Raw genomic sequence first — 24,256 nt, 5'->3', positions numbered from 1 at the left:
ACCCTCCAGCAGACGTACTGAGAGAGACGCTGTCTTTTCTTGCCGAGAAATCCAGCTCCAGTGTTTTCAAGCTACCCTTGTGGGTTGTTGGGAAATCGAGCCCTGAGCCTGACCTTCTTCATTTTAAACCAAGGTACGGAGCTGATTAGACCCTTAGAGAAATCTTGGATAGATTCTTGGCAAAGAATACTAAATTTATGCTACACCTCACTTACTTCTTCCCTCGTACTCGACCTATGATAGGTACATCGGGGTAGGCGTATTTTAGAAGCACCAGTTTATTACTTTTTAGCCTTTGTTATTTATGTATGTAATCATCTATGGTCTAGGAACCATACAATGCTCTTACAGTATTATTTTATTCTACTCTTTTTACTGTATGCATTTTTTTGCAACCGGTATTAAGATTGTAGCAGTTCATTTCTTTTGCTTGAGAAAGAAGACTGTTCAATAAATACTTTTATTGAAAATACCCATCTATCTACTTCTCTGCAAACTCTAGTGAAACGAAGCATGCACGAATGACTGAGTAAAATATCTATCTATTGTTTCCACGACTCTGACGATCAGTTTTATCTTGGGGAAACAAAGTTGTCATGTTTATGCAGTTGTCAGAAACTAAATCCCTTCTTGTGAACTCGAGAACGTTTCTAGTGACCTCTGAGCTAGCTGGCACTCACAATTAAGTCTAATATATTTTATAGAGACCTAGTAGACCTAAGTCCTACGTCACATCTATAGGATATATTATTTCAATGCGCAGAGCCTATTGGGAATATAGGAACTACACTACACTGAAGTGGCAAAGTGCATCAAGGGAGACAGGGGACCCGGATTAGAACTATACCTGCATGGGTTTACTCCACTCTCTGACAAACCAGACAGTGGTAAAAAGTGCTAAAAGGCCAAAATACGGGGGTAGGAAGCTCCTTGGACAAGGAATTTGTGGTCAATCTAACAACAGTGCTTTTAAATGTAAATAAAGAGCTGCAGTTCAGAAAGAGCCTCAAATACTGGCTCTGTAGAGTGGGGGTGGAGGGAGCAGTCAGATTTAAGATAGACTAAACAGTAACAAAGGTATATGTGATCTGGAAGTGCAGGACATTGTCACGGCCACTAAACCATTTAGCTGCTCAAATTTAGTCATGGGCTAATTTTTCATTTGTACAGGCCATTCCATTTTCAGTTAACATACAGCATTCCAGCAAATTAAAGGGACTGTCCATTTCCCTCTTCCCAGGACTTTTGTCCAGCAGAGGCAGTGTTAAATGAGAAGCGTAAGCTGTCTGCATTCTGATCATAGGTTTCTTTGAGGGCCTGTTCAGTGCTGTTCTGCTGTAGTTCTTCAAACGCTTTTGAGAGGGGTTGATGGGGACAGGCGTGTTCCTACGCCCAATAGGCTATTTTACACCCTCACACCATTTCCACTCGTTTTCAGACTTCTGGCAAAAATTCAGAAGGAGGCTTCAACATGGCATATTTGCACTTCCTTTCCGACCAGGAAGGGCATGGTTTCCCTTCATTTGATAGTTGACTCAGCAATGGGGTCTCCCACTGTTTTCTGGTCTGTAATGTTACCATTTCAAAACCACGGTTCAGGACCTGAGGCTCCCAACAAAAGGGCTGAGGTGGGAGGGGGAAGACTTCAGGAACCAGGCCTCTCAGGGACAATATCCAATTATTTTAGCAGTGTGTACAACAGCAATCATATAACTGCCATTAGGTCTCATTTCACTGCTGCTGTGGAAGTAAGGTGCTGGTTCTCCTTCAGCGTGAGCCTGGATTGACATTGCAGTTCGTGAAAAACTATTCAAAGATTGTCTTGGTCTACCCTGCTGTTAAAGCACAGGGTCACCTATGGTTTTACAGGTTTTGGTGAGGTGGAAGGGGTGCTTACCCTCAGATCAATCATCCTGCTATAGAAGTGTTCCTGTTCTTGTCTGCATTGCAGAATCAACAATTTGAACGTCTACAAGAGGTTTCAGAACTTTTTTCTCTCAAGGTTTATTTTGTGGTGGACATTAACCTAGTCCACTATTTGGGGAACATTATAGTTAAGGTTCCATGTTTTCCGTTTTTATGGATTTTTACAGATAAATACAGACAGAAAACAATCGGTTTCCTGTCTGCATGTATTTTAAAAAATTGATAAATATAGAAAATGGTGCTTTTTTAAGTGGCTAACTGTACTAGCTTTCATGTATTGTAGCCCAACATCTGAGCGGATGGACTGCATGGGAAATTAAAAAGCAGGATAAAATGTATTTAAATAATGGCTTATGTCAACATACATTTGTGGTGTAATGCTAATATTTAGTAAGTGTATTGTTATGTAAGATTTGGCAGCTTAAATAGCAAAATCATGACCGATCAAAAGATGAGTACGCATATATCAGTTAAATAAATATCGAAATGTACAGTTTTACAACTTCATTTATACACAAAACACAAAATAAATATGGATAAATAAATACAGACGGAAATGTTAAAAAAAGAAATACCATAAAACAGGGAGCCCTAATTATAATGCAAATCTTCCTACATGTAAAATGGTCTTGCTGACCATATGGATTTGGCAACTGGGTCTGGGTAAGCATGAGCGGAGTTTGATGAGTTCCGCTAAGTGGAACTCCATGAAGTGACAAAAAAACTCCACCAAGCTACACGGAGATCCGCGAGTGGTGGAGTGGGTTACCTTGCGCCATAGGCACTGATTTTAGTGCCGGGTGTTTGTCTCGCACAGTGGAAGATGGTGTTGCTTCTTTCTGCTGCTCGAGTGGACGTTCTACTCGAGCGGCAGCTTCAATGCAAATGGAAAGTTTCCCAACATGAGCGGTAGCAACCATCCGTGATAGCCCGCGTTGAGAAATCTTACAGGAAGTGATCTGGGCTCGTCAGAAAAGATCATTCTGTTGTCAGAGAAGGTAGGATACTATTTTATCAGCCGTTTCTCCTTTTCCAGTTTTATAGCCAGATGTTCAGTCCCAATTGGAAGGGTTAGAGAAAACTTTTTTTATTTTGAAGTGGCAAGAACAACCCAAACGTCCTCCATGGCAACACTCAGCAAGAGGATTAAAATACTGATGTCTCTGGAGTTAAGACAGGCAGAAAGCAGTCTTCCGTGAAAACTTCATTGGCTAAATCTAAAGTAGAAAATATTTCTGATATTTGCAGAATATCTACCTGGATAGTAACCCTGTACCGCATCCCATGTTGTACGTTGCAGGGAGTATGGAGGTGGAATTGGGTACCTGTGTGCTATAAGCAGATTGTCTGTTACTGAATTTCATGGCACGACACAGAGGCCATAATATGCAATTCAATTCATAAAGCTTTATTCGGAACATAAAAAACTTGTCCATAAAAGCACACAAAATTACATATACAAAACATTTCATCATATTGAGAAAGTGAACACACCTAATACATAATTAATACTACATAATTATAATTATCCAGAAGGGGATGGAATAAATTGTTAAAAAAAGCAGGAAGGTGGCCGTATAGAAACAAATGTCCGGATGATGTAAATTAAAAAGCAGTTTCATAGAGTCAGTAATTGTTCTTACTCCAAATCTTCTCAACATTGGCTTTAAAAAGATTTTCCGTAACTCACTGTACAATTGGCATGACAAAAGAAAGTGCGTAGTGCTCTGTTCTGAATTATAATCACACGCACAGGGACCAGTAGGGCGCATTTTTACATTGGGACACGCAACCAGATGGTGTACTGTTCCCATCCTCATCCTTGTCAGCACAAACTGGTGCGAAACTCTGGTCACCTGTGTCAAATATGGGTGGAATCCAATAAAATCGTTCAAGCTGTTATACAGCACACATGTAGACAGTTTTGATTCCTCCAGAGCACGCCTCTCTGCACAATGGTTCAGAAAAACGATTTTCATATTAGACTTGGAAATGTCAGAGGCACAATTTCGATCAGTGGTCATATTAAACCCAAAACCCTTTTGAAAACAGTCGATGGTATATTTGATCCAAGGGATCTTTAAGTGCTCGTCCAAAGTGAGGCAATCCTCGATAATGGCTCTATTCAGAGAAGTACCATCATTCAGCCATACCGAGCACCACAGTAGTAAGGGTCTTAGCATAATCATATCATTCAGGAATTGAATCCCTGTTTCCTTATGAACCAAGTTGTTGGAGGTACTTTTGGGTAAGCACAGGAGCCTTTCAGAAAATTATTCCCCTCTACCTGTAGACTCCCGGCAGATGCCACACCCCAGACTCCAGCCCCGTAAACGGCCGCAGAAAGACATCTTGATTGATAGATTTTTAACATGTCCTTAATGCTTCTATTCCCCAACTTCTTGGCAAATACAAAACCCCATTAGCACTCCTAATCATCTTTGTTTTAACAGCTTTATATTCGGTATCCCAGCTGCCATTTTTAGAAAATGTGATCCCCAGATAACAAAAATTATCAACTTTTTGGACTGTTTCACCTTCTATGGAATAATGGGAATTGGCCTTCGTTTTGGCTCGTCCGGGCCCGCACTCCATCACATAAGTTTTCGACCTATTGATCACCAGTTTCCTACTTTTGATGAACTGTACAAATCTGTCCATCAAGCGTTGGAGACCCAGAGGTGTCCTAGACAGCAGCACGGCATCGTCCGCATAGAGTAACACAGGAATGTTAAGGTTGTTAACTCTTGGGGCGTCTGCCGTAACTGTCTGCAGAACAGAATCCACCTCATTAATGAAGAGTGCAAAGAGCAAGGGTGCTAAAACACACCCCTGCCTGATTCCCCTTCTGATCCTGAACTTATTAGTACACTCCCCATTAGGTCCATACCGGACACTGGTGCAGAGTTTTTCATACAAGCGGGCCAAAAAGTTAACTATACCTTCAGGAGCTCCCATTTCGATCAATTTAGCCCATAGTATTGCGTGGTCTACCATATCGAAAGCGCTGCTTAGATCAGCAAAGCATAGATAAATTGACCCTTTTTTGGCCTGGGTATATTTCCCTACCAAAAGTTCTAAATTCAAGCACTGTTCAATGGTGCCACGACCTTTTCTGAACCCAAACTGACTGTTGGTTAAAATCTCATTAGTCTCAGCCCATTCCTCTAATCTAACTAAAAGGACCAGACTCATAACTTTTACAGAAGAGTCCAGTAAAGATATTGGCCGGTAATTTTTTGTGTTGCCCCGGTCACCTTTTTTAAAGATCGGGACAATTATTGATTCTGCCCATGTTGACGGTATCTTGCAGCTAACTGCTGCATTAAAGATCTTAACCAACAATGGGCCCCAGATCTCCGGGGCAGTCATACACATCTATAGGTACCCCATCAGGTCCCTGGGCCTTCCCTCCCTTACTGGCTCTTATACTATGCATGACCTCCGCTGTAGTAATATTTAAAACAACGATAGGCCAGCAGTCTACAGAGGAGGCCGGTCTATTACCAGAATAAAAAATAACGGAAAAATGTTGAATCCATGATTCCATGCTCACATTAGATGTAAGCTCTGGAACCTTCTCGTCCTTTAGGAATTGGCTGTCTACAGTAGTCCAAAACAGTGTACAGTTCTTTAGTTCTGCTGCTCGGCTAAGATTATCCCACGCTTCCTGCTGGAGTTCAGCCTTTCTGCGTTTAAGGGTCAAATTATAATCCTGCCTAAGTTGAATCACCAGACTCTTATCTCTAGGTTTAACTGCTAATGCCTCTTTGAGGTCTCTCCGGGCAATAAAACAAGCATGGTCGAACCATCCCCGTTTTAGTCTACTCTTGTGCCCTGCTATTCTAGAGAACTTCCTATTGATGATTGCGTTAATTCTATCAAAGTGATCAATACTGACAGCCACGTTATCATCCTGTTCAAGGATCGCCGTAATTTCCATCAAACAGTTATTGATGATGGAATCAGATGTTAATTCGGCTTTATCTCCTTTCCACCTCAACCTAAACCCATTCGGTCTATATGGTTCGATATTTACGATAGTATCCAGATTGGGAGTGGAGACAGGTTTCCAGATCATGGCTTCAATAGTTAGGCAGTTATGGTCACTAATCATAACATCAACCACCTTGGGCTCTGAGCACAAAGGGATTAGGTTAGAGGACATGCACATAAAATCAATAATAGTGTTAGCCCCCCTCCCTTTAAACGTCGGTATACTTTCTCCCAGGTCATTCTTTTCATTTCCCATAATTTCCATATAATCTATTAGGAAATTATTCAAAGTTTCGCCATACAAATTATGAGGAAAATGAACATCAGCATCCCCTGAACGGTTATATACACCACATAGCTTTTGAAATGATAAGGGGCAGGCTGAAATATTAAAATCCCCGACAAAAATAAATTCATAAACACCATTAAAATCATTCACAATCTTACTTAGTACATTTTCTAAATCATTAATAACTGTGTGCCTAGTACCATCAAATATGTTATTATAGAAATTAATCAAAAGTATATTTTTGCCCGCTTCTTGTGCTAGCCATAAAATCTGGGCGTAAGCCCCCACTGTTATATGCTTTTTCACAGAGATTGGCAACTTGACTGAAATCAAAACCAGCAGCCCTCCTTTTGCTCTACCAAAGGGCGATGCCAAGGCGGGAAGTTCATAGGATGCAAAGCCGTCACTGCCTTTAAAGGTTTTACACCAGGTTTCCTGTAGGCAAATGATATCAAATAAACTAATAAAATCTTTCCATCCTAACATATCTTCCTTGGCCATCAGGCCAGCAATATTCCAGCTGGCTATATAACAAGTTTCCTCTTTCTTAAGATGGCTAACAATAGGCGGTCCATCACTAGATACGGACAAGTTCTCATCTGAATTTGAAAGCTCTATATTGTACTTAAAATTCTCATCTTCTCCTCCAACTGGCATACAATCTACAATCACATTATTAACCAGTTCAATTTCGGACATAATAAACTCTCCAATATTGTTTCTCTTTACTTCCTTCCCAGTTCCCGGGACCATCTGATGTCAATCATTTTGGTCCAGAAAACTCAATGTCTGGTACCTATTCTGGATTGGGACCTGGTAAACCATCCCATTAGCAGGTGAAAAAATACTATCGCAAGTTGGAACTAGGTTGGGGGTGTGTGTTATAAAAGTATTCCCGCCGGAGGCAGGGTTCAGCATGTGCATCGGAAGAATAGATCTACCATCCTGAAAACCAGGGCAATAGGTGGGTAACACAGGTCTATTTCCAGTAGATGGAAAATTGGAATTGTTCTTTGCCCCCTCCCTACAATTAGCAGAAGGCAACCTGTGGTTATAAAAATAGCCCAATGGTCTTGCGACGACATCTGTCTCAGACTGCGTAAGTGCAGCTGCTCTGAGCAAGACCATTGCAACGTGTTGCGGGTGTTTAACATTTATAATTACACAATCACCCCCACAGGTCTTCCTAGTATTACCAATCCAATTGACTCTTCTGATAGAGATAATTTGATCAGAGTAGCCAACTGGGTAACCACAGTGGCGGTTTAACCAAGAAATTGTTTTATTTTTTAGGGAATCCGCCGACTCCTGGGTATATGGGGCCTGAGTTAGAGTCGGGACATTAGTTAGGACCACAACATAGGGTACACATTCAGGGGGAAGATCTACTGGGCGCCTGCATGTTCTTACAGGTACCCCATCACTTCCCCTTAAGGCATCAGACATAGCTGATGCAGCTGGTACCAAAACGGTGTTGTCTCTGTTTGGTGCAGCTGGTGTTCTTACATCAGGAAGTGAGCGCCCGTCACTACGCTTATCGACCCAGCTACCGGTACCTGCAAAGGTCGGCCCGTATCCTGTGCTGCAGGGTGTGCCAATACAGGTAACTTTTTAGGTAGTTGTTTCCCTGCGTTAGTAATAGGGGTGGCACTATTTGTATTACATAGTTGAACCCTATCCTGTTTTGGAGCTGCATGTGGGCACGCAGTATCTTTAATATTTGATATGGATTTATCCAAATTAACTGCGTGCTGATCCACCACCACCCTTAGTCTCAATACTTCTGCCGACAGATCATCAATTTTAACTAACAGAGGCTGTACAACCTTTTCCAATTTATCAACGATATTACTCAGTAACAAGTCAATTTGAGTGGTATTAAAGTAAGCACAACTGTCCTTAGATGGTGACCCTTTTTCCTCTATATTCTCCTTATGTGTGGAGTCTTTTTTATTTGTTCTTGTAGAATGGTTTCCCCGTTTAAGAGCTGTTTTCCTGCATGCTCTCATATATTTTGTAGCCCTAGTGGACTGCTGAGGGGTACCTTCAATAGTCTCAGAGGGGTTCGATATATCTTCCACCACAGTCAAGACATCAGGGGCCTCAGTGGATTCAACATTAATACCGATGTTATCACTCTCAACTGCTATACCAGTCTCATAGGTGGTATTTATATCAACATTATTGGGATCCGAAGATGAAGACAGAGGGAGGTCTGGTAAATTACATTTACCTAACGATTTCCTTCTATCACTATTAATTCTATTGACTACTTTCAATAGATAGTTGTCTGGTAAAGTAGATTGAATAGACATATTTGGGATAGTTTAAAGGTCACAACCAAAGTTATTAGATACAGTTTTCCACTAGCCCAGTCAAACTGTGCACATACTCACAAGTGAAGCCAAGGGAGGTGGCCCGTCCCGTCCCTGGTCGTCCCCGGACAGCCACAGACGGCCCGCCCTCTGCCAGGGCTCCGCCCGGCTCGTCGCGCGCGCGTCCTCGCGGGGGACTCGGCGCTCCGCTGTTTATTCGCGTCCCCCGGGCACAGGCAGTGGTGTCACCGGTGCGCCGGTGATCCCCGGGGCACCTGGGTATTGTAGTCCTTTGCCGTTGCCCTCACGGCGGAACAGCTGCGGTGTTTTCCTCGGCCGTTTCCCTCACAGCGATGGTTAGCTGCGCAAGAGTGTACAGCCGTTCCCCTCACGGCGCGGTCCTCTGTGCTGTGTTTGGGCTTTGCCTCGCCCCCCACAGGACGCTCGGCGCTCCGCTGTTTATTCGCGTCCCCTGGGCGCAGGCAGTGGTGTCACCGGTGCGCCGGTGATCCCCGGGGCACCTGGGTATTGTAGTCCTTTGCCGTTGCCCTCACGGCGGAACAGCTGCGGTGTTTTCCTCGGCCGTTTCACTCACGGCGATGGTTAGCTGCGCAAGAGTGTACAGCCGTTCCCCTCACGGCGCGGTCCTCTGTGCTGTGTTTGGGCTTTGCCTCGCCCCCCACAGGACGCTCGGCGCTCCGCTGTTTATTCGCGTCCCCCGGGCGCAGGCAGTGTTGTCACCGGTGCGCCGGTGATCCCCGGGGCACCTGGGTATTGTAGTCCTTTGCCGTTGCCCTCAGGGCGGAACAGCTGCGGTGTTTTCCTCGGCCGTTTCCCTCACGGCGATGGTTAGCTGCGCAAGAGTGTACAGCCGTTCCCCTCACGGCGCGGTCCTCTGTGCTGTGTTTGGGCTTTGCCTCGTCCCCCTCGGCCATATTATGCAAATCTCCTTTATTGTCACAGCTCAGCAGCAACAATTAGAAGAACATAGAACTTGAATGAACATTCTAGAGAAGTATAAAGTCCAATGAAGACCATCCATCTTCCTTCTTTGTTGCTGCTGCTCAGAAAGATAAGTACTACTTTCAGACTTAATGCTTTATAACCTTTTAATTCTTATATTTGTGTGAATATATATGTTAGCATTATGATATTACAACTGTATATATGTTTAATATTCCTTATATTCCTTACACCTGCCAACTATAAGGCAGAATTTATGTGGCTTTCTTTTGAATGTCTGTATCTGTAACCTTAATACCTTATATTTATTTTCCTCCTCTAATCCTTTTGAGAACTAACCTCTCCCCCTCTCCTCCGGTTCTATTTCGAACCGGATTAGGCATAGGTTCACACTTTGTATAGATTTGAGTTCTTTGGGCTCACGCGTGCGTAACGCTCCCAATACAAGCGTTTAAACTCTCTGGACTCGCACGCGCATACCGCTCCAAACTACGAGCGCAGCACTGCGAAACGGGACCCCACTTACTTGCCTCCTCGGCAAGACACCCATTCGGAGCTTCTTCTCCGGCCCCCTCGGCGCATTTACTCGCGTCTGAAGAGAACCGGAATACACTTTAGAGGAAAGTACCTGGGGAGGCGCCACGCACGCTAATACATGCGTGGCGGCCATTTTAACTCATTGGGCTCCATCAGTGATCTCGAATACGATCACAATATGATCACCATTTTATGTAATTGGGCTCACCTTTACCTCGTACTTTGACGGTTGTTTGTAACTGTCTCTGTACCCTCGGTCAGCTGTTAAGACGCTCCGGTACGACTCTATTACCTCAATACCCAAAACTCCCTTTTAGATTATAAACTATATTATTACAATACTGAAAGTAATCTCTGGATGACAAATATTAAAAAAATATAAATACATATTTCCTGTTAATTTAAATGTATACCTTATCTTGACTCTACCTATAATTATTCACAATGTCTGCACCTCAAATTAATATTGAAGAACAATTGGAAGAGCTAGTTAACAAAGCCCTAGAAAAAGTACTTGGCTCAATTGACAATACAATTAATACAACATTTTAATCTTTGTCACAGAAGATCTCCCCACGTCCTTCCACTAGCAATCAAAACGGAGGAGCGGTTAAGGCTCCACAGAAGAGGGCTCTTGGTGGTAAAGAGCAAAAAGGCTCTAAAAAAGTGAAAACCTCTCCACCCCTCTCATGCTCTCTAGGTGGTGACAAGACTGGTGCCTCGGGCACTCCACGTGGGCAAGAACAAGGCCCTAACCTTTCTATTGATATTGACAGTGATGATAGCTCCGATCCTGAAATCGAACTATCTTGCTCCTTTGGCTTCAACACAGACGTGGAAGAGACTCAAATGAGAGGACCGAGAAGCTCTGAAGAGGCTTCTAAAACCTCAGATCCTAAATTGGCACTCTTAGACCCATTCGGAGATCTAAAGTTTGACCCATTATTAATAAAGCACCCTCTATCCCCAGAATGGACTCCCTCCCAACGCGTAGGAGACTACCTCTCCTTCTGGCTTAGGAGAGATATCCCAAAGGAAGTCGGAGCTAGACTCCGCTCTGAAAGCCCGAGACTCACTCTCCCTAACAAAGTGGCTGCAACCCCCAAATTGGACCCAAAGGTAGTGGCCTTCAAAGCCAAAACATCCAGAGATCCAAGAAAGGGCATGGATAAAGGCCTAAGATCCTGTCAGGACCGCCTTCTTGATACCATAGGTCCCCTTACAAAGATTTTTGAGATGGCTGAATCAGCTCATCTGGGAGACTCCACAATTGACCCTAAAGAACTCAGGGAATGGGTCCAAAGGGCTATATGCCTTATTGGGAATGCTAACACAGCAATCTCTACAGAGAGAAGGAAAGGGGTATTGCTTAAGATCGATCCCAAACTAATCGAACTAGCCAAAAATGACGGGGGGCCAAATTCTCAAGGTTTCATCTTTGGAGAGGATTTTATTAAAGATATGGCCAAATACGTTGGCGCTTTTAGCTCCATACAAAAGTCTCAAAAAGAGATTAAAAAAGTATTTCATGATCGTGTTTTTACCCGGGCCGGGAGAATACAGGGTCGTTTCCTCGGCCGCGGGAACTCTAACACAAGACCCTTTATGGCCCGTGGCGGAGGCAGATTCAACAATAACTACGGAGGATCTCAACAATTCTACCCTCAGAGACAGAGGAATTGCGGACGTCTCTTCAGAGGTGAACGGAGACAACATTCCTTTTCATCAGGTAGGAACCTGGACAGACCTTTCAGATACCCCTCCAAAGGTGGGAGGGAGACTACTTCAATTTTCTGGGAATTGGAATTTGGTAACCAAAGATTCTTGGGTTCTAAATACGGTGAAAGGGTACAAAATAGACTATCAATACTCCTTTACAGACCAGATATCCTCGAGAGATTACCTTCTCTATCAAGGACAGGGCCCTAGTCTCTCAAGAGGTTCAGGAATTACTAAAGAAAGGTGTGATCGTGAAGAGCACTCACATAGGCTTCCTCAGCAATATTTTTCTTGTAGAAATGAAAAACAAGGAACAAAGGCCAGTCATAAACCTAAAATAATTAAACCAATGAGTACTCTGCCAACACTTCAAAATGGAAGGGATACACCTTCTAAGGGACATTTTAAGAAAAGGGGACTGGTTAATGAGACTAGACCTAAAAGATGCTTACCTGACAATCCCAATTTGGGAACCCCATCAAAAAAGTTCTCAAATTCTCGTGGGAGGGGCAACTTTACCAATTTTGCAGCCTCCCTTTCGGCCTCTCTTCTGCCCCTTGGTGTTTCACCAAGGTTCTCCGACCCGTCACTGCTTGGCTGAGACAAAGAGGAGTGAGACTGATCATATAGCTCGATGATATCCTCATAATGACCATTTCACTCCATACGGATCTTACAATACGCCTCTTAGAACACCTAGGATTCATTATAAACTTTAAAAAATTGTGCGTAGTTCCATCCCAAGAAGGTTTCTTGGTAGACACTGTGAAGGCGGAACTTCGACTCCCGGGCGACAACGTAAGGAAAGTGAGGAAAGAACTCAGAAAATTGCTTGCTCAAAAGAGCTTCCCCTTAAGAACCCTGGCAAAGATACTGGGGCTACTTTCATCCACAATTCAAGCAATTTTTCCAGGTCCCTTGCACTATCGAACACTCCAGAGATTGAAGGCAAATTCTCTGAGACCGAATCAATCCTACTCAAAAATAATTTCTCTAGATCAGGAATCACGAACCCAACTCCTTTGGTGGTTGAAGAATGTAGAAGCATGGAATGGCAGAGCATTTTTGGGGAGGAACCAGACCTGATAATAGAATCAGACGCGAGTTTGGAAGGATGGGGTGTGAGATGTGTGAACTCATCAACAGGGGGTCGTTGGAATCCTCAAGAGAAGAAATTGATTATCAACTGCTTAGAATTACTAGCAGGTTCATTTGCGATTCGTTGTTTCACTCAGAAATCAATGAAAAGCTGTGTAACCTTACGAATGGACAATGTGTCCGCAGTACAGTATGTCAGCAAATTAGGAGGTCCCCATTCCAAGGGTCTAACAGACCTAGTGAAAGGCTTATGCACCTATTGTTTGAAGAAAGGAATTACGGTTATGGCGGAACACATTCCTGGGTTGAAGAACGGGGTGGCAGATTGGTACTCGAGGAATTTCAGAGATTCCAGCAATTGGAGACAGGACAGACAAATATTCTTAGCCATCCAATCCAGATGGGGTCCCTTCATGACAGACCTATTTGCGGACCGTCTGAATACTCATCTGAAGAATTTCTTCAGTTGGAGACCGGATCCTCAAGCCCAAAAGGTAGACGCTTTCCTCCAAGAATAAAAAGGGTTAGCACCTTATGCTTTCCCGCCGTTTGCAATGCTTCCTCACCTGCTCCTTCATGCTCGACGTTATCAACAGTCCATGGTCGTTATAACTCCACTTTGGAGATCTCAGGCCTGGTTCCCAGTCATCCTAGAAATGAGTGTAGACTTTCCTATTTTAATTCCTTTTTTCAAGGGGATAATTCTACCACCTTGTAGAACAGGGTCTTCTAACTCTGATGGCATGGAAGATTTCAGGAGACAATGGCGAATCCCTGGGCTTTCGTCAAATGCTTTCAGACTCATCGATGAATCATGGGCATTTGGAACAAGAAAGGCTTATTGACTGGCATGGAACAAATGGGTTCGCTGGTGCCTTCAACAATGTTTTAATCCCATTTCAACTGATTTAGTCAACGTTGTTAACTATCTCTCAGAACTTTTTACATCAGGCTTATCTTATAGAACTGTTAATGTTTATAGATCCGCTATTTCTGCTGGTCATTCTCTAATTAACGGGATCTCCGTTGGCCAGTCTCTTTTAACTAAAAAGATAATGAGAAGTATGTGAGTATTAAACCCTCCTTCTCCTAAGTATACTGCCCTATGGGATGTTCTATGGGATGGTACCGTTGTTCTTGGAACTCTATCATCTTGGGGCGATAATACTTCTCTTAAACATATTTCTTTTAAACTTACGCATGTCTGGTATCTTTTAGAAGAACCTTGGATGTTAAAGCTTTAGATGTTTCTAGCAGGGCGTTTCAGCCCGAAGGGGTTTGTTGTTATCTCAAGAAAAAAACTAAGACTTTGTCTTCCTCTTTTACCCCTTTTTTCCTCAGAATGAAAGACTATGTGTAGTAAAATGTTTGAAAGAGTATGGAAAAAGAACTGCTAATTTAAGAATGAATGAATCTCAATTATTAATTTATTATAGGTCCCCTCAAAGGATTCTCTTCTCCTACCTTGGCTAGATGGGTAAAAAATGTCATACATGAAAGTGGGGTAGATATATCTATTTTTGGTGCACACTCTCTCAGGGGTGCTTCAACCTCAAAGGAGGTGGACTGCAATATATCCTAAGGGCTGCAGATTGGTCAAATGATAGTATGTTTAAAAGTTATTACTTCAGACCAATTCCTAATGTCACTGAATATTCTCAATGCACTTTAAACTTGCGTAATATGGCCTCCGTGTCGTGCCATAAAATTTAGATTTTTCACAGCCTGCTGGGAAGAAAATCTGGATTTTATTAAGGACATGGAGGCTAATATTAACCCTACTCTTTGAATTTAAACCCTCCCTTTAATTACAATGATATTACGTTATGTTATTACGTTATGGTATTATTTTTCTTTCAGAATAAGAATTTCGTTTTCCCGTGGATTCCATGGTGGAAAATTTAACTTCAGTTCTATTCCTTTTTCTTCTCCACGTTGATCTTTCCTTGCAGTTTGACAAAGAAGGAAGATGGATGGTCTTCATTGGACTTTATACTTCTCTAGAATGTTCATTCAGTTCTATATTCTTCTAATTGTTGCTGTTGAGCTGTGGCAATAAAGGAGATTTGCATAATATTAGCCTCCGTGTCTTTAATAAAATCCAGATTTTCTGCCCAGCAGGCTGTGAAAAATCTAAATTGTCTTTGCTCTTAGTATTCACATTTCCTCCCCACTCTAGAGTATTGTAAAACAGTAAAGAGCTTCAATACAAATACAGAAAGTACAAAGTAAGGAGGGTTTTTAAGAGATTCCCTGGGGCAGGCGGATGAAGAAGGAACAAAGGGCTTCATTTACAGTTTCGTGGACGGGTTGCTCCATTACAAACAGGACGTATATCACATCTGCCTTATCAGAAGTGCATTAGGAAATATAGGTTGACAGGATATCAGTCATATTTGTAACTGAGTCCCATCTGCTAAAATATACATCACACCCAGAAAAAGGAACTCAAGGAAGTTTGAAATGTATCCAAGGAACAGTTAAGAAGAGTTGCCTGTCCTGGTAAGACGAACCCTTCACACAGGTAAACACTGCTAGCTAGGGAGAATTGATTAATAAAATTACCCGTAAATTTACCTTGACACATTTCCTTTTATCCACAGTCATATGTCAAGCATTGACTTCACAGAATGCATACATAAGCATTTACAAGAAAAATTCACAAGGTGGCCTCGCCGAACATATGGAGATGCAAGACTGTTTCCATTGGGAAAGGCTGTTTTTAAAAGAAATCTCATTACAAATATAAAAGAATCAGTCCTATACAGAGGTCGAAGTGGGCCGGATCAGAGGGACATGACCAGCTTTTTTAATTAATGCAAAACAGTTCCCCTACTTATTGTCAGAATAGAACCGCCCCGGGACGGTTAATTCCAACAGCTAAAATGGTTTAAATGAAGTGTAAGCAGAGTATTTCCTGTGTTGTGACACAGAGAGAGAGGCAGACAGCTAAACAAGCCTTATTGCCAGGGAACCTGCGTGCCTGAAAGAAATGTAAATGCGCACAACTGAATAATCTGTTAAATGTAAAGGGTGCTTGGAAGCCGGTATTGGCTTTAATTGATGGAATTACTTGAAGCTTCCTGATAACACATATTTATTTGTTTTGAATGGTAGTAAAATGAGTTACCAACTGAGCTGTGAAGTGCGTGCTTTTAAGGGAATATTATCTAAAAAACAAAAAACAAAAAACAAATGCACTTTGTACAGTATGGATATTATTAAAATCTGTATTTTGGAAGCACCTCTTTAGCTTAGACCTTTTAGTGCTTTTTGTAGCAGCATGTGTGTGTAATGCAAGTTTAAAATAATTACTTGCAGACTCACAGTGCTTTCTGTTACAGGCTGGGAACTAAAAATACCAAAGAAACTATTCTCCACTGCACCAACCAAGATTCGGTCCCAGATTTAGCAAAGGATTGTGTTGCCCTTGCCTTAATCCTTAAATCAGATTTACCAAGCCACAAAGCAATCTTGCGTGGCCCTGCATGGCTTGGTAAACGTGGACTAATGCAAGGCATCCTTGCGTTACTCTGCCCTAGGAAGGCGTTACATTGGTGGAGAGTGGATGTTACCACTTCTCCACCCATGCTTTTTGACACATTCACAGATTTACCAAGAGTAGTAAACCTGAAAATGCGCCAATATTGTGCACCTTCCCTATAGAGTTACAATGAGGAGAAATATCATTAGTTCTTCTCATTGCTTCCCCTTTTTAAGTGTGAGGCATTCTGCAGCACACTCAGAAAGATGAAAGCACCTCTAAGGATTGTTTTTGTGCAGGAAGGTCTCCGTTCCTGCACAATAGCAATCCTGCCTGCAACACAGACACCCTTGCTCCATTGAGCAAGGGTGCCTGCGTTGGCGCAAGCCAGCACATAGTGTGCTAGCGCAGTGAGAAAGCAGGAATGTGCCATTTTTGTCTAATATGGCATTATTCCGCCCTATCTATTTAATGCAGCTCAGAGCAGCAAGTTGCACTGCGAGAAATAATGATAAATCGGACCCTTAATTCTGTGGCTCTATGGATACACACACAGTCCACTGCAGTGCATTAACTAATAGTGATTTCTTAATGTATTATAGTGCATTTCCCACTGATTAACTTAACTTGTATTTATTTTTCATTTAAGCTGTGCCTTATTTTAAATGTGGTTACATGAAGGTGAAAGACCAGAAAAACGTACAGAATATTGTGTTTATTTTAGCCACACATTGGACCCCACCCCCACGCTCACTTCCCCTGCCTCCATTACACGCATCACAGTTCCCCGCCAATTTTTTTTTTTTTAATCATATTCGGCACATAGTCCCATACCTCTGGCGATTGTTCAGCAAGTACCATCTCAGAGTGAAGCGACGTCCTTTCTTCAGGAAGGCTCTGATTAAAAGTGAGTGCAATCGGGGAAACAATACCGTGGCTTGAAGAAAATAAAAGGGAACATGTTATTTTCTATTCACAATTTATTGCTAAAGTCTTTTACACCAGAAAGCTCATGGACTCACGAAATAAGCTCCTGCTGCATTTGCTGCATACTGTTCTCCACTTTTGCTTTTTCGGCTCGTAGGGTCTAAAAATGTAATCAATAACGAATTATATTCCGATATTTACGAGCTATTTGTACCTATAGGTTGCAAAATTGGTTGGTCTTACCTCTAATACTGAAGAGTACTCCGCAACCGTAGATTTTAATTCATCTATTTGTAATTCTTTCTGCAAACATGAAAGCCAAAAAAATCACATTTGAAAGCAATTGCCAAAGCCCACGTTTGTAATACACAATAACACACGCACAGAACGAGCTTTCCAAAACAGCAGGTTTTTTTTACAGCTGTTTCAAGGATTCAGTTTATTGACAAGCAGGCTCTAGGCAAGAGTTTTATTAACTCGATATATTTTACATCGGAGGGTAAAATTGAGAGAAAATATCAAACTCTGGTGCAAATACATAAGCAGCAAGATGGATCATGGTTAGAAATAATATGAATGGGGGATAGCACCAGTCCAGTTATGTACTTGTAATAGACGTTGCAGCTTCTGTCCTTTATTATGCCCTTGAAAATGAAGGGCTGGAATAATTAAGAAGTGAAATATACCTTCTACACCCCATTTGACAGGTTGATCTGCCACGCAGGCAAGCCTGTGTCTGACACAGTATACTGAAAGCTGCCTTGGAGAAAAGGTAAGATTTTCAACAATAATATTAAACAGGCAACTTATCTATTTGATAATATCAAATAGATCATGCGACAGCATTTTTTCCCCCCAAACTGAAAAACACAAAACTAACCGTCTGCAAACTTGCATCTTTCTTGGCCATAATATTTTCATAATCCTGCAACTGCATCTGAATGGAAAGAAAGTTTTATTTAAGAATATAGTTTATCAATGCAAAACATTAGGCACATATTTTATATCTTCAATTCAGTTCAAAGCGTTGCATAAACTAGGGCTCCGCTTTGGCCTACCCGCCACGGGTGTTCAAATTTATGTCTGTGCGCCAATGCTTGAGTGTGAAAGACAAGGTTGTTGTAGGCCCGCACAACCCCACTTGATATACTTGTGATTGTAAAAGTTTCCCTGTTAGACCTGGCATCCTTGGCATGATTGTCCCTGACTTTTTGCCTCTACCTCCTGGGTTTTGATGTTATGCTGGATTTCGTTTTTCTGGTTTAGATGCATTGGACACTTTGCCACTGCTGATCAGTGTCAAAGTGCAAGTGCTCCCTGGGTAAATTGCTATTGTGATAAGTTATCCATGATTGGCATATTTGTCTTACCAGTAGGTCCCTAGTAGTGTGCACTAAGTGTGCCAGGGCTGGTAACTCAAATGCTACTAGTGGGCTTGCCGGGTTGTCTGGAATTACTTTTTTATTTTATAAAAAGATTTCGAAAACTTTTTTCTTATAGCGTCAAAAGACACAACAAAACATTTAACGAATTTTACAAACAATACATTCCATAAATTGAACACAATAATACAAATCAATGGGGGTTTCCACCAGTGAAATACAAGACAATATACTTCTCATGGACAACTGTACTATGCCTCGAGTTGAGTAATCTATGAGGCACCAATCCTGAATATGAAACAAACAAGTGGTCTAACAGAGTGGAGTACTGGCCTACTTGTTTATCATCTGCAAAAGATACACAGTGCATTTATCACCAAGTGCTACAACGAATAGGAATTACAAGGAGGCAATTCTACAGTTTGCACATGTATTCATTACATTCCTATCGAGCCTTAAAACATTGGTATCTTGCAGGGAAGGACGTCGACGCGTTTCGAACCCAAGTGTATGTAACGGGTTCTCCTCAGGACATGGACTGGGGGGTCGTTGTCACTATAAAATAATTACAAACACTATATCAGAGAAGGGCTAATTAGTATAAGCTTCTCGCGGAGACTCACACACTTAAAAGTTAAACAGGTACCTTATTGGCTGGGGGTTTGGATCACTCCCTGCAATTGAAAAAAGGTTTAAAGATCCAAATTAGGGTCATGCCTACACAATGCCTCTCATATTTAGTGAGTGAACTACAACGTCCAGGACATACCTCAATGGTGCGTCAAAGACGATCACTGGGAGGGGTGCCGGCATACGTCAGTTATGCACTATGCAGATCAAGAGAGCTGTAAAAAGCGGGGGATACCAGTTACTAAACCTCATCGAGTATATGGGAGTGTTACATGGGGTTTACACAAGATAGAATCCTACCTTCGTTGTACGGGCATGAGTCCCTTCATAGACGCCTATTCAAGCGGCGGCCGCCGCTTGGACTTGTGCGCTGTTAAGACACAAGACGAGCGTTTTAATAAAGCGTCAAATTCCGCTTTCTTAGTATAAACTGCATCAACAGTACATATAACCTTACTTCTCCTTGACGATTCAGAAGCGTTTGATTCCGGCACCCAGCTCCGTGTGAACAGACCGCTGTTGACTAAAGGGGGCGTGTCAAGTTGTGTTTAAGCCCACGCTCAAACCGGTGTATCGTGGGAAACGTAGTTTCCAATGTATTCTCTCACAAGTTGCATGAAATTTTGAAATGTAATAAAGAGAGGCACATGTTGGGGGCAAAAGTGGACCTATTAGCTCATAATTAGGCGGCAGAGAATTCTTTTAACTACACCATATATAGATGTGGTGTCACATCGTCGCACGAGCAGCAGCGTGCGGCAACAGGTACGCGTAGCGGGCGTATGGACAGTTACAGGTTACTAAATTCATTAAGATCGTTCAATCCTTCCATGGCAGTGTTGAACTTCAAGATGAGGTAGGCCTCTTTTTGTGCCAATCGTACATCTGGGTCCCCGCCCGCTCCAGGGGTGTTCTTTATGCTTGCTAGAATTGTCCATTTGAGATCATTGGCCGAGTGTGCCTTCTTCAAAAAATGGGACACCAGTGGTGCTGTCAGTACTTTGTTGTTTATCCTGGATCTGTGTTGAATTATGCGTTGGCGCACTTCCTGGGTGGTTTTGCCAATGTAGACTTTACCGCAGGGGCATGTGATGGCATATATTGCATATTTGGTCTTACAGTTCGTAAAGTCTTCGTGCGGCCAATGTTTTTTGCCATCCGTGAAATGGGTGCCTTCAGTCGTGAGGCTGCATACCGAACATGTACCACACTTGTGGTGTCCTTTCACTGGTCCCATGTTGAAGAGTGTACTCTGTGTTTCCCTTTTCGTAGTACCTCTAGTCGGAGCAATTTGTTGTCCAATACTCCGGGTTTTTTTCAACGCAAACAGTGGTTTGCCAATCTCAGGAATGATTTCCTCAACGAGGTGCCAGTTATTGAGTATGATCTTCTGCACCGGGTTGGTATGTGGTCCAAACGTGGAGACGCACACCATCCTATCCAGTTTCGGTTTGTCCCTCTTCTGCAGGAGGTGTTCTCGAGGAGTCCATCTGGCTCTTTTCATCGAGTGTTTGAGCAGTTTGGCTGGGTATCCTCTCTCCTTTAGCTTGTTCGTCAGAGCTTCACCATGTATCACAAAGTCTTCTGTTGAAGAACAATTCCTTCTAATCCTAAGGTACTGTCCGTAGGGTAGGTTGTTTCTCAAACTTTTAGGATGGTAACTTTTGTAATGTAGGCAATTGTTTTTATCCGTTTTTTTCTTGAACAGAGTTGACTTGAGGCCTTCCGGCGTGGACTTGATCTCGACGTCCAGGAATGGCATGGTTTTGCAGTCATACGTCAAGCTGAATTTGATGTCTGGACTCCGGTTATTAAGCCAATCATGGAATTCTTCCAGGGATTGTGGTGTACCATTCCAGATACACCACACATCATCTATATACCTCAGCCACTGCCCAATATGGGCTCTGTACGGATTGTTGTTATACACGTACTTCTCCTCATACTGGGCCATAAACAGTAGTGTCAGTGGATTTTATAAACAAGGTAGAAGGACTTCAATTTGACCCGAGTACACAACTTCTAGTTACAACGGACGTTTCGTCCCTTTACACTCAAATTCCCCAGCAAGATGGAGTTGATGTGATTGAAATGTATCTAGATTCCAGACCCCGTCCACATAGAGTCCCGACCGAGTTGATTGTGAATCTAGCAGCTCTAGCCCTTAAAAAGAACTTCTTTGTGTTTGAAGATGAAATGTTCCTACAAATAAAAGGATCAGCGATGGGCTGTCCCTTCGCACTGGAAATGGCCATACTGTTTATGGCCCAGTATGAGGAGAAGTACGTGTATAACAACAATCCGTACAGAGCCCATATTGGGCAGTGGCTGAGGTATATAGATGATGTGTGGTGTATCTGGAATGGTACACCACAATCCCTGGAAGAATTCCATGATTGGCTTAATAACCGGAGTCCAGACATCAAATTCAGCTTGACGTATGACTGCAAAACCATGCCATTCCTGGACGTCGAGATCAAGTCCACGCCGGAAGGCCTCAAGTCAACTCTGTTCAAGAAAAAAACGGATAAAAACAATTGCCTACATTACAAAAGTTACCATCCTAAAAGTTTGAGAAACAACCTACCCTACGGACAGTACCTTAGGGTTAGAAGGAATTGTTCTTCAACAGAAGACTTTGTGATACATGGTGAAGCTCTGACGAACAAGCTAAATGAGAGAGGATACCCAGCCAAACTGCTCAAACACTCGATGAAAAGAGCCAGATGGACTCCTCGAGAACACCTCCTGCAGAAGAGGGACAAACCGAAACTGGATAGGATGGTGTGCGTCTCCACGTTTGGACCACATACCAACCCGGTGCAGAAGATCATACGCAATAACTGGCACCTCGTTGAGGAAATCATTCCTGAGATTGGCAAACCACTGTTTGCGTTGAAAAAAAACCGGAGTATTGGACAAAAAATTGCTCCGACTAGAGGTACTACGAAAAGGGAAACACAGAGTACACTCTTCAACATGGGACCAGTGAAAGGACACCACAAGTGTGGTACATGTTCGGTATGCAGCCTCACGACTGAAGGCACCCATTTCACGGACGGCAAAAAACATTGGCGGCACGAAGACTTTACGAACTGTAAGACCAAATATGCAATATATGCCATCACATGCCCCTGCGGTAAAGTCTACATTGGCAAAACCACCCAGGAAGTGCGCCAACGCATAATTCAACACAGATCCAGGATAAACAACAAAGTACTGACAGCACCACTGGTGTCCCATTTTTTGAAGAAGGCACACTCGGCCAATGATCTCAAATGGACAATTCTAGCAAGCATAAAGAACACCCCTGGAGCGGGCGGGGACCCAGATGTACGATTGGCACAAAAAGAGGCCTACCTCATCTTGAAGTTCAACACTGCCATGGAAGGATTGAACGATCTTAATGAATTTAGTAACCTGTAACTGTCCATACGCCCGCCACGCGTACCTGTTGCCACACGCTGCTGCTCGTGCGACGATGTGACACCACATCTATATATGGTGTAGTTAAAAGAATTCTCTGCCGCCTAATTATGAGCTAATAGGTCCACTTTTGCCCCCAACATGTGCCTCTCTTTATTACATTTCAAAATTTCATGCAACTTGTGAGAGAATACATTGGAAACTACGTTTCCCACGATACACCGGTTTGAGCATGGGCTTAAACACAACTAGACACGCCCCCTTTAGTCAACAGCGGTCTGTTCACACGGAGCTGGGTGCCGGAATCAAACGCTTCTGAATCGTCAAGGAGAAGTAAGGTTATATGTACTGTTGATGCAGTTTATACTAAGAAAGCGGAATTTGACGCTTTATTAAAACGCTCGTCTTGTGTCTTAACAGAGCACAAGTCCAAGCGGCGGCCGCCGCTTGAATAGGCGTCTATGAAGGGACTCATGCCCGTACAACGAAGGTAGGATTCTATCTTGTGTAAACCCCATGTAACACTCCCATATACTCAATGAGGTTTAGTAACTGGTATCCCCCGCTTTTTACAGCTCTCTTGATCTGCATAGTGCATAACTGACGTATGCCGGCACCCCTCCCAGTGATCGTCTTTGACGCACCATTGAGGTATGTCCTGGACGTTGTAGTTCACTCACTAAATATGAGAGGCATTGTGTAGGCATGACCCTAATTTGGATCTTTAAACCTTTTTTCAATTGCAGGGAGTGATCCAAACCCCCAGCCAATAAGGTACCTGTTTAACTTTTAAGTGTGTGAGTCTCCGCGAGAAGCTTATACTAATTAGCCCTTCTCTGATATAGTGTTTGTAATTATTTTATAGTGACAACGACCCCCCAGTCCATGTCCTGAGGAGAACCCGTTACATACACTTGGGTTTGAAACGCGTCGACGTCCTTCCCTGCAAGATACCAATGTTTTAAGGCTCGATAGGAATGTAATTAATACATGTGCAAACTGTAGAATTGCCTCCTTGTAATTCCTATTCGTTGTAGCACTTGGTGATAAATGCACTGTGTATCTTTTGCAGATGATAAACAAGTAGGCCAGTACTCCACTCCGTTAGACCACTTGTTTGTTTCATATTCAGGATTGGTGCCTCATAGATTACTCAACTCGAGGCATAGTACAGTTGTCCATGAGAAGTATATTGTCTTGTATTTCACTGGTGGAAACCCCCATTGATTTGTATTATTGTGTTCAATTTATGGAATGTATTGTTTGTAAAATTCGTTAAATGTTTTGTTGTGTCTTTTGACGTTATAAGAAAAAAGTTTTCGAAATCTTTTTATAAAATAAAAAAGTAATTCCAGACATATGTCTGTTCAACCTGGTAATTCATTGAACAAGGCGCTGAATTAGTATCTAAACTCAAGCTGTCCGGCCACTTTGTTTGTTTACTTTATTGAGAGTGGTCCAGGCCGGATAGTGACAGGACCCAAGCCTTTCCTAGTCCCACTAGTGGGCTTGCAGCATTGATTGTGCCACCCACATAAGTAGCCCTGGAAAGAGGTCTCAGGCC

At 42.6% G+C, this 24,256-nt stretch overlaps 1 protein-coding gene across 5 annotated transcripts in view; it reads right to left on the bottom strand.

Annotated features, from left to right (window-relative positions):
* The window catches only part of IRAG2 (inositol 1,4,5-triphosphate receptor associated 2), a 1,168,119-nt gene that overhangs the window by 697,300 nt on the left and 446,563 nt on the right, over positions 1-24,256 (bottom strand). For all 5 annotated transcript variants that reach the window (XM_078674100.1, XM_078674103.1, XM_078674104.1 and 2 more), the window contains 4 exons: positions 18,135-18,191; positions 17,498-17,557; positions 17,350-17,414; positions 17,162-17,264 (listed from right to left, as the gene is read on the bottom strand). In XM_078674100.1, the coding sequence (XP_078530226.1) occupies positions 17,162-17,264; positions 17,350-17,414; positions 17,498-17,557; positions 18,135-18,191 (285 nt within the window). The remainder of the gene's footprint in view (positions 1-17,161; positions 17,265-17,349; positions 17,415-17,497; positions 17,558-18,134; positions 18,192-24,256) is intronic.

This window comes from Lissotriton helveticus, chromosome 1_1 (genome assembly GCF_964261635.1).
Source record: "Lissotriton helveticus chromosome 1_1, aLisHel1.1, whole genome shotgun sequence".
Lineage (NCBI taxonomy): Eukaryota > Metazoa > Chordata > Amphibia > Caudata > Salamandridae > Lissotriton > Lissotriton helveticus.
This window is presented reverse-complemented; position numbering and strand designations above follow the sequence as displayed.